Source organism: Lepidochelys olivacea (genome assembly GCF_965140295.1).
Source record: "Lepidochelys olivacea isolate rLepOli2 genome assembly, chromosome: 14".
NCBI lineage: Eukaryota > Metazoa > Chordata > Testudines > Cheloniidae > Lepidochelys > Lepidochelys olivacea.
In genome coordinates, this window is record NC_140424.1 from 34,870,936 (window position 1) to 34,884,771 (window position 13,836).

The 13,836-nt window shown below is 45.1% G+C and overlaps 1 protein-coding gene across 2 annotated transcripts in view; it reads left to right on the top strand.

Annotated features, from left to right (window-relative positions):
- Positions 1 to 1,556: 1,556 nt before the first annotated feature.
- The window catches only part of LOC311530572 (butyrophilin subfamily 1 member A1-like), a 59,964-nt gene continuing 47,684 nt past the window's right edge, over positions 1,557 to 13,836 (top strand). For both annotated transcript variants that reach the window (XM_084647367.1, XM_084647368.1), the window contains exons 1-3: positions 1,557 to 1,733; positions 11,404 to 11,502; positions 12,031 to 12,141. In XM_084647367.1, coding sequence (XP_084503493.1) covers positions 12,042 to 12,141 — 100 coding nt within the window. In that variant the 5' untranslated portion in view covers positions 1,557 to 1,733; positions 11,404 to 11,502; positions 12,031 to 12,041. The remainder of the gene's footprint in view (positions 1,734 to 11,403; positions 11,503 to 12,030; positions 12,142 to 13,836) is intronic.

Below are 13,836 nucleotides of genomic sequence, written 5' to 3' on the forward strand. Positions count from 1 at the left end.
GTCTCCATCAGGAGTCTGTCTCAGCTGGATTCGCTGAACAGGGCTCCTGGTGTGAAGCAGGAGTGCTGAAGGTCCACAAGTCCAGTCTCAGGAGGCAGTGAAGCCACGTGTCTTACCCTGGGGGAAGAGTGAGACCTCTAGGGGTCTGGCACATCAAAGGGCTTCCTCCGAGAGACTGTTCCAAAGCTGGAGCATGGCACCAATCCTATATGGATCCATGAGAGGAGGAGAGGGGACATCAGGGCAGCTCTATACAATGACCCCTGCTTGCTGCAACAGGAGGGGCTCTGGGGGATCTGTCCATGTAGTCTCAGCCCTGGGTCCTCTGCCAGGGCCTAGCTGGCCCGTTGGCTCCTCTCCTTCCCAAGGAGCCACTGAATGGGTTTCTTCCATAGGCACTGGGGAGGGGGGCAAAGGGCCATTGCCCCCCCACTTTTGAGAGGGGAGCAAAGGAGCCTCCTTGGGGGAGCCCAATCTCCTGAGCAGGCTGGCTGAGTCATGGGACACTTCTGGCTGGGGGAGATGAGGCAGGAGTTAAAATAACTGGTGTCCCCTGGCAATTCTGACACCTCCCCTAGAGGAAAACATGCAAGACCAGTTCTGTTATTTACTATTAGCCTTTCTTTAGAGTAAATTACCAATAAAATACCCCTCCAAAATGCTCTGGGTGCCTGAACAATTCATAAGGGTCACAACAGCTCATGACACCCACCCAGCAGGAAAACATTATCCCACACAAATGATGAATGAAGTCAGCCAGCCAATAAATCAGAGGAGCTCTGTTCGTCCCCCAGGAACAACCCTCAATCTTCCCCCCGTAAGTCTATCAAATAAAGAAGGGCCTGTTAGGCTCAGCTGAAGGGGCTGGTCCCTTCTCGCGTACCCTGGAGATAGACAGGGCCTTTCTGCTTGGAAGTCAGCTCTGGAGGTATGAAGATAATGGTTGGGTTACAGCACATGCAGTGGGAGCATGCCAGCTGCGGCACCCCTTTGTAGGCTGCCCTGCCCTAGTCTTACCAGTACAGGGTGTTGGGGGACTTTATGTAGGCCATGCAAGGAGGGAGGGAAAGCCTCTCTGCGCCCTCTGAGCTCACACTAAACACCTGCATGAAGGCCAGGCAGAATATGGCTCTTGGTGTTTATTGCTCCACTGTGAAAGGAGAATGTGGCCTGTCTCTCAGAGTTTGTTTTATTTTGCACCAGAAAACTTGTGAATTACTTGGAACCCCAGGGAGGCCTTTCCTGCCTTGGCCAAGGGCTACTACTGAGGTCTGATTATTAACTCTGCACCCTGGCACACTGCTTCAGTCAGAAAAGTGTAGTGCTTGTGGGGACAGAAATACAATTGATTGTTATGACAGTGACTCTGAGGGAGCAGGGAAAAGCCTTAAAAACTAAAACTGTCACCTTCCAAACCAGGGAAAATTGCATCTGCTCTCCCTGAAATTGTCAACTCCCTGGGACTGTGTGTGTGTTTCTTTAAGTCTTTTATCTCTGCATACCATAAATGGGCTTCCTGTAACTTTGGTTTCACTTTCATTCGGAAGCTGATAAAATTGCTGTAAGTTAACCAGCAATAGCTGATTGAACAGACTAGAGTCAGACGTGCCTAGTGGGAAATGCAGCTGTAAATACAGAGAAGTTCGCTTGTCATGCAGACCTGGCAGTTCTGAAGCTGGGAGCCCTTTCTCTGCCGCTAGCCTATGCACTTGCCTGTAGGATCCATCAGGCAGGTGAGTGTCAGCCCTCAATTGCTGTGGGTGAGGCTCTATTATTCTTCTTGGGAACTGTTCCTATGGCAGGGAGTCCGTCCAGGGCTCTCACTTTCCTACTTTAAATATTGCTGTAGAAATGTCTAAAATGCTCAGAGATCTTTGCGGCCCTTTTCCATTACCCTGTAACACAGGCTGAAATAGTGTCTGTTTATTCGCTCTTCTGCATGATATCGTCGAATTACATTTACACTCCAGCACTTCTGCTCTGGTGACTTTCCTGCAAGCTGTCGTCGGAGAAGTTTGTGCTCTCTCGTTCTCCTTCTCCATTGGCTGTGTGCATTTGCCATCAGCTCATGCCTCTGAAGTTCTGCTCTAAGAGATTAGAAGAAGGGAAATGGCGTAGGCCAGATTAAATATGGCTGCTGCAGAGAGGGGTTGGGCCATGAAGACCTTTCTATGCCAGGGAGAGGGGGGAGTTACCCAGACAGAAGGCTGATGGTGTTACTTCTGCTGCTGTCCTTAGGGTTCTCCCAGAAGAGGGTTCAGATTTAACACCTGCTAGAGCCCCATCAGCAGGAGTCACTGAGTGCAGGGGTTGAGCCAGTGCATTCCCTGGCAGCCCTGGTTGTACCCACTTCCCTGGGCTGCACTGACCCTCAATGGCTGTCTGAATGCAGGAGAAATTAGAGATCCTCAGTGCTGGGGTGTACTGAGGTCCAACTGTGTTGGATTGCCAGCTATCGCTTTAAGGTGGTGGGAGGAATTCCATGGTCCCATTTCCAGGCTAGAGGGCTCTGCAGCTAAGCATGTAACTGTGCCAGCAGTCACTTTGCAGACAGACAGCTTAAAGTAAGGTGGGGAGAATTGCAGCTCTCTGTTTTAGGGAGCAGACTGATTTGTGTCTGTTCTTAGTGTTGGGTTCTTGTGTGTTCTGAAATCTAAGAAAAAAACTTACATTTTTATTTAACTTCTCTGTGTGTGTGCTGTGAACACAAGAAGTGCCACTGTAACCTGGATTCCTGGTAAACCCTCCACCATCAGAAACCCTTACCAGTATATCAGCTGGCATAAATCCGCATGAGCCCTGGAGGAGAGCTGGAGACATAGGCAGTTTTTGTTTAAAGCCAACTTTTGCATCCTCTCTAAATTTCAAAAGATAAGTCAGCTCAGCCTGATGGTCATGGGGGGACGGATGGGGGGAAGGAGGGAGGGAAGCGAGATCAAGTTTGTGGGAAAATCTGGAGTTATTTGAGCTAGAGCACCTTACAAGTGAGCTGATTTCAACAACCCACAAGTCTTTGAATGCTTTTTTACCTACATCACAGGAAAAAATGTAGACCCCTCCTGGGACCCCCCTGATCCCCAAGAGAGGGACAGCCCCTTATTCCTCCTGCTTTGGGAGCTCTGTGCCTCAAGCTAGGACCAAGGGGCCCTGAGTTCTTTGCAGGTGGTGCCTCCATCTTGTGTCAAGGTGCATGTTGGCCAATATTGTCTCGTTTCTTAGTGCTCCCCAGTTTGTTTGTCTGGCAAGTGCACTACGTGCTGAAAGAGAGGAGGCACCTAAACTCACGCCGCTGGACTCCCACTGCTGAGATCTACTGTGTGGGTGTGAGGCAACGCACCCTGTGTTTACACCCTACACACTAGTGTAATAATCTTTGTACAAAATATGCCTTGTGAGGTATCGTTTGAAAACAACTCGATGGTCACTAATATCATGGTGAAATGTATGTTGCAACGTTATACGTAAAGTTATGACATCCCCCTGTATTAGCACATGTTCAAAACCATAGAGACCAGCCTATACAAAAGTTGTTCAAGAGGTCTGTCTTAAACAAAGTAATGTGTGATTACCTCAGTTTACAAAGTAGTGTTGCATGTCTGAGTTAATGACTCAAGATTGTCGAATAACAGGCTCAGCTGGAATTATTTAATCTAAGATTATCAATCAGAGATTAGTACAGCATTACACAGAATTCAGAAAGAAAGAAATACATTACCACTCTTTGTTGTTAGACCAAGAGCTGGATCTGTGTCTCTGCTTCACTGTATCTGGTGGGAGGCTCAGTTTTCACTCTCCAAGTTCCCATACCATTTGACATGGAGTGCACGGGCTCGGTGCTCTGGAACCACTCTGAATGAAGTTCAGACAGGGACTTCTTGTAGTGTGACTCCCCTTAGGGCGCACTCTCACTAGGGCAAGCCTCCTTCAGTGCTTCCTGGATCTGACCTCGGAGCGTTCAGCACCCCTGTTTCACACTGTGAGCTTTCCGTAGTGAGTCCACCTGGGGAAGCCTTACACTCCCCCCAAAGGGGCCCTGCACCCCAATTCTGCAGTCAGCAGTGACTCTCAGCCAGTGTTATAAAACAGAAGGTTTATTAGTTGTTGGGAACACAGCGTAGAACAGTTCTTGTTAACGCAGAAAGTAGGAAGATTCAGTAAAGTCCATCTTGAGGGGATCCAGAGCTCAGAGCCCTGGGCTCTCTCCCCGAGTCCCAAACAAGACTGTCCAGCTTCCAGCAGCCCACCCTCAGTCACGCCCTGTTGCCCCTCCTCTGTGCTTTGTCTCTTTCCTGGGCAAACTGGTCACCTAACCTTCACCTCTCACTTTGTTCTCCAACTCCTTCAGCTGGTTCCTTGCAAAATATGGGGCCTGGCCATCAGTTGCCGGGATACAGAGTGTCCAGCTGTTGCCTGGGCCCAGGGAGCAAGACAGAAGCCACACCTGCCCTCTACATTCTCTGCAATGATCACATACCCTTATTCCACCACCTAGATACTTATGCAACACATAGAGGAAACTGAGGCACACACAGAGTATTCAAACAAAACATTAAGAGAATCCCCACTTCATCACTCCAGTATCATTATATAGGGTTGTAGACAAAGAAATCCTCTTTGCCAAGACTCCCAGAAAAATACGTTGTGATGTCATTTCTATACATTTTTATTTTACCTGTTTTATGTGTGAAGGCATGATTATTTACATCTTTACTAACAATTCTTCAAGATAACATCTCTCAGTGGGTCATTCTCAGCCCGCAGTTATTCTTCCCTGGGGATTCCCCAACAGAAAACATCTAACAATCATCCCTTATTAGTTTCCCAAGTTGATATATGCTTATATAACCATTATCTATATTTATTTATAATGGAGGTGGTTTCCAAGAATATCTGAAGTTTTATAGACATGAAAGTGCCCAAGATTGTTAAAATATAGCATAATGCATAACATTCCTGAATATGGTTACTTATCAGTCAAGGACCAATATTCTGGACCTTAGAGTTCAGACATACTCTATTGAAGACAAAGATTCTAAAGATTCTAATAATAGAATCATAGAAATGTGAGACTGGAAGGGACCTTGGGAAGTCATAAAGTCCAGCCCCTTGCACTGTGGCAGGACCAAGTAAACCCAGACCATCTCTGACAGCTGCTTGTCCAACCTGTTTTTAAAAGCTTCTAATGATAGGGACTCCACAACCTCCCTTGGAAGCCTATTCCACAATTTAGCTACCCTTATAGTTAGAAAGCTTTTCTAATATCTAACCTAAATCTCCCTTGCTGCAGATTAATCCCAGTACTTCTATCTATAAATGAATCAAATATACAGAAATAAAGAACTAAAAGGGTTAATATTTACTAATACCTACACTAGTAAAAAGGGTCCTCAAGACCGCAAGGGGTGGAATGGCAGGAGACAAGCCAAATCTGCATTTCAGCAAACACAGGTGAGAAGAAAAAGCATGGCGCCTCCTTCACCCCAGACTCTATTTTGCCTTCTTTACTGTTTGACCAAACTTTGTTTTGAGGTGTAATCTTCAGAAGAATCCACTTCAAGGGGTGTCTGGACTATAAAAGAGGCAAAAACATTCCAGTTCGTGTCTCTCTATCCCACCTAAGAAAACAAAGGAACTAGCCCTTTGACATTCCAGGTAGAGCCTGACGTGTGATTTTGTTCATTCCTGTTGCTGGGAATATGTGGTAGGATTTTACCTTGAACCAAATCTAGCTTGTTAAGTTTTAGCTACTTAGTAAGCATTTTATCTTTATTTTTTCTTATAACCATTTCTGACTTTAATGTCTTATATTTGTACTCACTTAAAATGTATCTCTTTATAGTTAAATAAACTTATTTTATTTTTAATTTAAACTAATCCAGTGTTGTGTTTAAACTGAGCTGTTTGGTAACTCCAGTTAAAGTTATAAAATGTTGTGCACTGACCCCTTACAAGGGCCATGAATCTTTAATATCTGCACTGCCCAGGAGAGGGGTGGGCAGTGCCGAACACACATTTTTGGGAAAGTATGGGACTAGGAGTGTGTTGGAGTCACTCTGCAGGGAGTAACCAAGGCTAGCGGAAGCCAGTGTGTAGCTGGAGTGTTGCTGCTGGGGTCGCAGTTGCTGGACCAGGGCTGCGGTGATGCACAGACACTCAGGGTGTGACCCGCATGTTGGCAAGCTGATTGTGAGCAGCCCAGACTGGGATCTGCAGCAGAAAGGCATTGTGAAGTACCCCAGGATGCAGAACAGGCCGTGACACACCTCACTGGTATGGACTGCACCCCGGAATGTGCCAGCTGGACCTGAATCAAGGACCATCATTTAAAATAAGAAGCTCTTATTCCTTATTTTTCAAACCGCAGAATGAGAAGGCCCGGTGCTAATCCTTAAATAGTACAGAATCTCAGCTTTTGTTTCCAATAATTCTGTTTTAAACCTTTGTGACATATGAGGGTACAGTCCAGATCAATGAGCAGCATCAGCATCACCCCTGCCCTGTAACCTGGGGGCCCTCTACAGTGCCTTGCTGCTGTAGCCTCCAACCTGGACTGCTCACAAACAGCCTCCAGTGTGTAAGTCACTCCCAGCTATGTCTGTGTGTGCTGCAGTCAGTCAGCCACACCTTGGCTGTTACTGGCCTTAAAATTTACCATAGGGTGATCCTGGCATACTCCCAGTCCCAGGCTGCCTCCCAGAAAAGTAATGCCCAGCCCTCTCCTGGACAGTACAAATATACTATGTTCATTATTCCTTTAAGGGAATAATATAGCAGTTTATTACTTTAAATAGAGTTATCCAGACACTTCAATGTAAACACATTGGATTAGGTAAAACATTAAAACAAGCTTATTAACTACAAAGAAATAGATTTTTAGTGAGTGCAAGTAATGAGGCATAAAAGTCAGAAATGGTTACAAGAAAAATAAAGACAGAAAGCTTACTAGTGTCTAATTTAACAAACTATATTAGATTCAAGCCAAGTTTTTCACCGATGCTTTCAGCAGTCTTACAGACCAAACTCTTTAAGTCAGGACCCCTCCCCCAGAGTCCAACAGTTGCTTCCTATGTCTTTTCAGGTATAGAGAATGTGATTGGTGGGGGGAGAGAGAGAGGAGGGACCCTAGGGGTGTCTACCCCTCCTTTTTATAATCCTGTCCCCCCTTTGAGAAGAATTTCCAGCTGGGAGCAAGGCGACAGGCAGTCTGTGGATGGAACTGCATGCTTTTTCTTTGCCAGGATGTAGATTTTTGTCCTGCCCCTTTGCCTGTCAAAGAATGGCCACTTAGCAGGTAATTGTCCATCAGCCTTGTTTTCATCTGGCCAAGGCATGAGCTTGCCCTTTGTCTCTGAGGAACTGGTTTGGCCACTCCCCAGACTTACCTGGAAAACGTACTTTTAGTTATGATTTTAGTTTATGCTAACTTCACATGTAACGCTCCTATGTGCTGTATTTTGCCATGATATGATTGATCAGCAAATGATGTGTTTTTAAACGACACTTCAGAAGGCATGCCTTGTACAAACATTTTTGCAATGGTGTGTAAGGTGTGAACCTGGGGGTCATTTCTGTCATTACCTTAGCATTAACTATTTTACCACTGTCCATTTTAGCCACTAGGATAGGGAAGGGGGTGGGTGGGAAGCTGTGGAGGTGAAATGGTGGTAGCTGATGGGAAATAATGCTGAGCAAGGACAGGAGGAGACATAAAAAGTAAGGAAAGAGAAAGAAAAAAGAAAAGGGAGGATGGGGAAGGAAGAGGAACAACAGACAGAGAGAATGGTGGTCACACTTGGGACCGTTTTCCCCACTGAGTGATGCTGAGCATGATAACAAGGCCCTGAAGAAGTAACGCACTGTGATGATAATGAAAAGTGAATTTACTCTATAAAGGCTGCATTCTGCTCTTAATATCTCATTGGGGTTGGTGAGGGCGCCACTGTGGAAGGAGGAGAGTGGTGAGTCCTAAATGGATACCCTGGCCCCGAGATCATAATAAAAATGGAATTTGGCCAACTGCACAGAATGAGTTTAACATCCCTAGGCTAGAGGGAGGTGTACTGGGCTGAGAGCCAGGAGACCATGTGGTCCAGTCTCACTCCTGGTGTTAATATTCCTCTACACTTCACAGTCTGAGTATTGATCAAGGCTGGCATGTGCTAGATTCACAAAGGCACTTAAGGGCTGTGACACTGAGCATCACAATGCCTAACTTTCAGGCGTCTAGAAAATCACAGCAACACACTACAATTCACAAAGCCTGAGGTAGGTGCCCAGGTTCTGTATACAATGAATGGGGAGACACCGGCACCTTAGAATGCGGTTCATAACGCCAGCACGCTTGGTGGGGAGCTGCCTAAGCTAACCAGTGGGGGAAAAGTAAGAGGGGTGTGTGCTAAACCCTTCTGCAGGAATGTGTTTATCTCTGCTAGTGATTTTCAGCTGAGGGAAGATAAGTGCTTCTCCGCCTAACTTGGGGTGTGGGGCTATTCTGGGCTCAGAGGCTGCCTAGTGCCACACAAAACAATCATTAGCCCAGGAGCTGGGGAGACTCACCTGGAATGTGGGAAATCCCTGGTTTACATCCCCCTCTCTGCTGGAGGAGGAGCAGGGAATTGAACATGGCTCTGCCATCTCTCAGGGCATGCTCTATCCACCATGGAGTGATTGTCACACTTTCCTCTGGCCCAATTAATATTTAAGTGGAACAACTTAAACTAGAATATACCATAGCCTGGAACAGTTATCGGAGACTTGGTCAAATCTCTACTCTTCTGGCAGAGGGGGGATTTGAATTGGAGGTCTCCCATATCCATGATGTATGCCCTAACTATGTGGCTAAACATTGTGAAGGAAATGAGCTTCCCCCTCCTCCGCAACTGCTTTGTGTGGAACTAGGGAGCCTCTCAGCTTGTCTCCCAGATCAGGTATAATACATGAGATAGGTGCTCCTCTGCCTATCTTTCCCCAGGTTGTGGATTGTTTTGGGGGTTAGCCAGGAGATAGACATCTGGAAACCTTGGGGGAGTCAGCAGTGCACATGAACGGAGGCAGAAACTTAGGCTGGGGAATTTGTGCTGCAAAAACTTAGGTGCTGAGCAGCCAAGTGAGTTCAGGCACCTACAGGGTTGGGCAGCAGCCAAGCAGCGGTTTTGTGGGTCATAGCAGTGCCTAAAAATGGGACTCAGGCACCTAAGTACCTTTGTGAATACCACCCCATGTCCTTCTCGGATGCCAACAAATATCATTCTCCCCCTTCTAATTGTAACCCTTCTGCCAGGCCAAGTTGATAGCAGCAAGGGCCGGGTTCAGTACATAGGGGTTCCCTCTCATCAAATGCAAATCTCCTCTCATCAAATCAAATGCAAAACTGGCTCGAGGCCCCTCTCGCAAGCACAGAGTCTCGGTGTAGCAGAGAATCTTTAATAACATGAGGTAAACGACATCAGCATTAAATTGGGAAAACACCACAACTAGTGTTCATTAACCAAACCATGAGCAAAGACCCATCCCAGAAAATTGGGCCACATCCTTTCCCTCGGGTTCTTGAGTCCCAGAACCCAAACGTCTCTTGAGTCCAGCAATCCACAAATCACCCAAAGTCCAAAAAGTCCAGCCCCAGAGTTCAAAAGTTCATCTGCAGAGTGTTACTCCCCAGTCCAGCTAAAAATGTGCCTGTGTGGGGGGAAAGAGGTAAGGGGCACCTTACATGACCTAGAAGCTGACTGCCCCACAGGGCTCTGCCCCACTCTCTCACAAACGGCTCCGCTGTCTCACAAACAGCTCAGCTTGCCATCTCATGAACGCTCTGCCAGCCTATCCCTGAACAGCACCGCTGCACTCTAGATCTTCCAGCTCCCCGCTACTTGACACAGTCTTCAGTGATTTCAGCTCATAGTAGCAGGAGCCTTAGTGCTGGTGCACTATAAGGCCAAAGTGAGCTCAGCATAGTACCTGTAGGGAGACTCTTAATAAGACCAAAAATTAGCTCTGACATTCCACAGTGGAGAGACAGAAGTGCAATTGGTGTTTCTGACACACCCACCAGGTACTAATACCTGTCTCAAGCCTCTCTCAATTTACAGAGTTTTAGAACCCATGTCCCTTGCCTAGCGACTGCTATTTAGTTGATGGTGAGTCCCTCCATCATACAAAAGGCCAAGTACAGTTCCACTGTCCTTGATTCCCATAATCAGGGTAATAACAATTTATTCTTCCTGCCCCAATAACAAAGACATTGGGGATCCCACAGCAGCCAAAGTGACCATTTGGGCAGCTTTGGCCTCATTCTAGGCGGGGTGGGTGAGCCTATGCAAATGAGATCAGCCCTTGAAGTTCTTTTCCACAAGTTGCCACACCTCACCACCAGATGTCAGGGTGGAGCTCATCCTGACTCTGCTTACATCATAGAGGCAGTAACTGAGGACCTGAGATATTACCTAAGGTCAGTTCTAGCAGAGTTAGGAAAAGAACGCAGGTCTCTCCTGGGGCAGACCCAAGTCACTCCCACTTAGCCACACTGCCTTTTGGAATGAGCGTGCTAAATCTGTGTGCTTAGCTATGCTGTCTGTACAATGGAGTTACCTCTTCCCAACCATGTGAACAAGGCAAGAGGCTGCAGGAAGAGCCAAACATTGGGCAAGTCTCATAAACCAGAGTGTTCAGAGGATTAGAGTAATGGGGAGAGGGTTGGTGCTGTGCCAGGGATGGGGTAGGTGAGGCAGCCCCTGAACCTCTTCTGTTGAGCGTGGGGGGAGTGGAAGGGCCAGGCAGCCATAAGAAAATGGGGTTTGTGTTTGTTTTTATGCTATAAAGCAGCAAAAAAAAAGATGTTTTTAAAACTCTGGTGACCCCTCTTTTCCAGGTTGTTATAATTCAGCAACCACTTGTCCAATTCACATCAAATTTGGTAGAAATAGTTTACCTCAGCCCCAGACCTAGTGTTCCAATTTTGATGCTGATAGGATCTTCCTGTAGTTTATAGATGTAGGGTCAAAAACCAGGGTTATAAAGGGAACAATTACAGTCTTAACTATGGAATGACTACCATCATTCCATCATGCCAGGGTGGAGCAGCCTCTTCCAAAGTGGGAATGACTCTGCTCAAACCGGGATGTGTGTGAGGCTAAACCTGCTGGGTTTAAGAGAATAAGCACATTCTTGTGTGCAGGTTTCCATAAGGCTCTTTAATTTCATATCACCATCTAAATGATAATGGTGGCTTTCTGCTTTACAAGTTCACTTGCATCTTCAATCTTGCTACGTGCAGGAGAAAAGAGTAAATTCTGCTGCTATTTAAAAAGCATTATCATAAAATGGCACAAGGACAGACGATACTGAACTGAATCTCTTTTCCTAAATGATTTTTGCTTTATACCGTAACTTGAATTCTTTCATTGTAAGGCACCTCCTGGACTAAGGGTCCATTTCACTGACCGTAGAGAAGCTGGAAATGTCCCAGTGATCCTGTAACTGCTGAGAAGTTTCTCCTGGGCTCATGAGGTAGGTGGTAGGAAGTTCTCATCCTTTCATTTGTTTTTAAAATGCTAATTTTTCTACTTGAAAGGGTGCATTAATGACTTTAGATGATCTGTATTTATCCAAGTGACACAGACCCAGAAATTGCAATGCCTTTTCTCACACTGCAGTATAAAAATAGATACAAAATACATTAAGGGTTTTTTTTCTTCTTGGCGACTTTCTCTTTGTCATTTTACAACCAGACTGTTACTCTACAAAAGTTAGTGATTTTTGTGATAATATTTTTCAAGGAATTTTGAAAATGCTAGTATTAAGGCCTTTGCCCAGAATATTGGACTGTAATTTGAGGTGGTGAATGGGGAAGCCCAAGTTTTGTTTTGCCTTGTAATGTCTTATGTTAAAAACAGTAGCAAACTTGCACATTTTGATGCAATTATTAACTAGCACAAGTCCTAGGATTCATATTGTGCTCAACGAATTTTGCCCAAATTACAGCACGTTGTTCACTTGTATTTGTTTTTTCTTTTCCTTTCTGATGTCTGGATCAAGGTACAATCAAGATGAGGATTTCCTTCCACTCCCACTGTGCAATGGGCAACCTCTCTCTGTGCAGTTATATCATTTTCTTTTTTACGCTCCATGTTCCTACACTGGAATCAGGTAGGAAGCCTCTTGTCACAGAGTGTATTCTACTGTTTTTCAACAGTTTTAATACCTTGATCTTTTGTTATTTTGAAACAATTCATAATAAGAGCATTTTATGTACGTTTGAGAAATAAAATCCTATTTTTGGAGGGGAGGCAGGGAAAAGATATTGATTTTTCTCCCTTTTTACTCCCCTTAGTCTCAGTGTAACTTGTACTCAGTGGACTTTTACATCATATTTCACCTTAAACTTTCCTCCTGCCTCATCGTAAACTTCTGCAACTCTGCCTATCACTATTCAATATTTTCATTAATGACTTGGATAATGGACTGGAGAGTATGTTGATAAAATTTGCAGATGACACCAAGCTGGGAGAGGTTGCTAGCACTTTGGAAGACAGGATTAGAATTCCAAATGATCTCCACAAATTGGAGAATTGGTCCAAAATCAACAGGATGGAATTCAATAAAGACAAGTGCAAAAGCACTTCACTAAGGAAGGAAAAATCAAGTGCACAACTACAAAATGGTGAATAAATGACTAGGTGGTAATGCTAGTAAAGGATTGGGGGCTGAAAAGGATCTGGCCTTATGGTGGATCATCAATTGAATATGAGTAAGGTTATGAATCAGTGATGGAGGTCACAGCTTCCATGATTTTACGAGACCTCCATGACTTCCTGAAAATTATGATTCCGCTCAGGAAGAACTAAGGCTCCAGCCCCCCATGGTGAGGCTTGGGCTTCCATGATTTATTGTTTATTGCCCATGTCCTGCCCGTGACTTTTATTAAAATCTTTTAATTAAAACCCATATCAAAATCTTAGTTTTAAATATGAGTCAACAATGTGATGGAGATTACAAAAAAAAGGCTAATATCAGTCTTGGGTGTATCAGCAGGAGTGTTGCATGTAAGACACAGGAGGTAATTGTCCTGCTCTGGCTGGCACTGGTGAGGGCTCAGCCTGAGTACTGTGTCCAATTCTGGGTGCCACATATTAGGAACAATGTGGACAAATTGCAAAAAGTCCAGAGGAGAGCAACAAAAATGATGCATGGTTTAAAAACCCTGACCTTTGAGGAAAGGTTAAAGAAACTGGGTGTTTTTAGTTGTGATAAAAGAAGACTGAGGGGGACGTGATAGTCTTAAAATATGTTAAGTTCTATTATAAAAGGACTGTGATAAATTTTTCTCGATGTCCAAGGTAGGTGTGACATACCAGGGTACCATCCAGACCAATGAGTAGCAGTGTTACCCTTGCCCTGTAACCTGGGGTGCCATTACAATGCTTTGCTTCTGTAGCCCCCAACCTGGACTGTTCACAAACAGCCTCCAGCATGTAGGTCACTCCCAGCTATGTCTGCGTGTACAGACTTAAAGATTGGCTCTTACCAGCCTTAAAGATTGCTACAGGGTGACCCCAACACACTCCCAGTCCCAGATTTTCCTTCAGAAATGTATGTCCTAAAATATTGTTTGTTATTCCTTAAAGGGAATAATATACACACAACTTGTTACCCCACACAGAGATACCCAGACACTTCAGCTCAATCGCACTAGGTTAGATAACACAATAAAAGAAGTTTATTAACTACAAAGAGATAGCTCTTCATTGAGTATAATTACTGAGGCATAAAGGTCAGAAATGGTTACAAGAAAAATAAAGAGAAAGCACTCAGCAGTGCCTAACTTATCAAACTACATTAGAT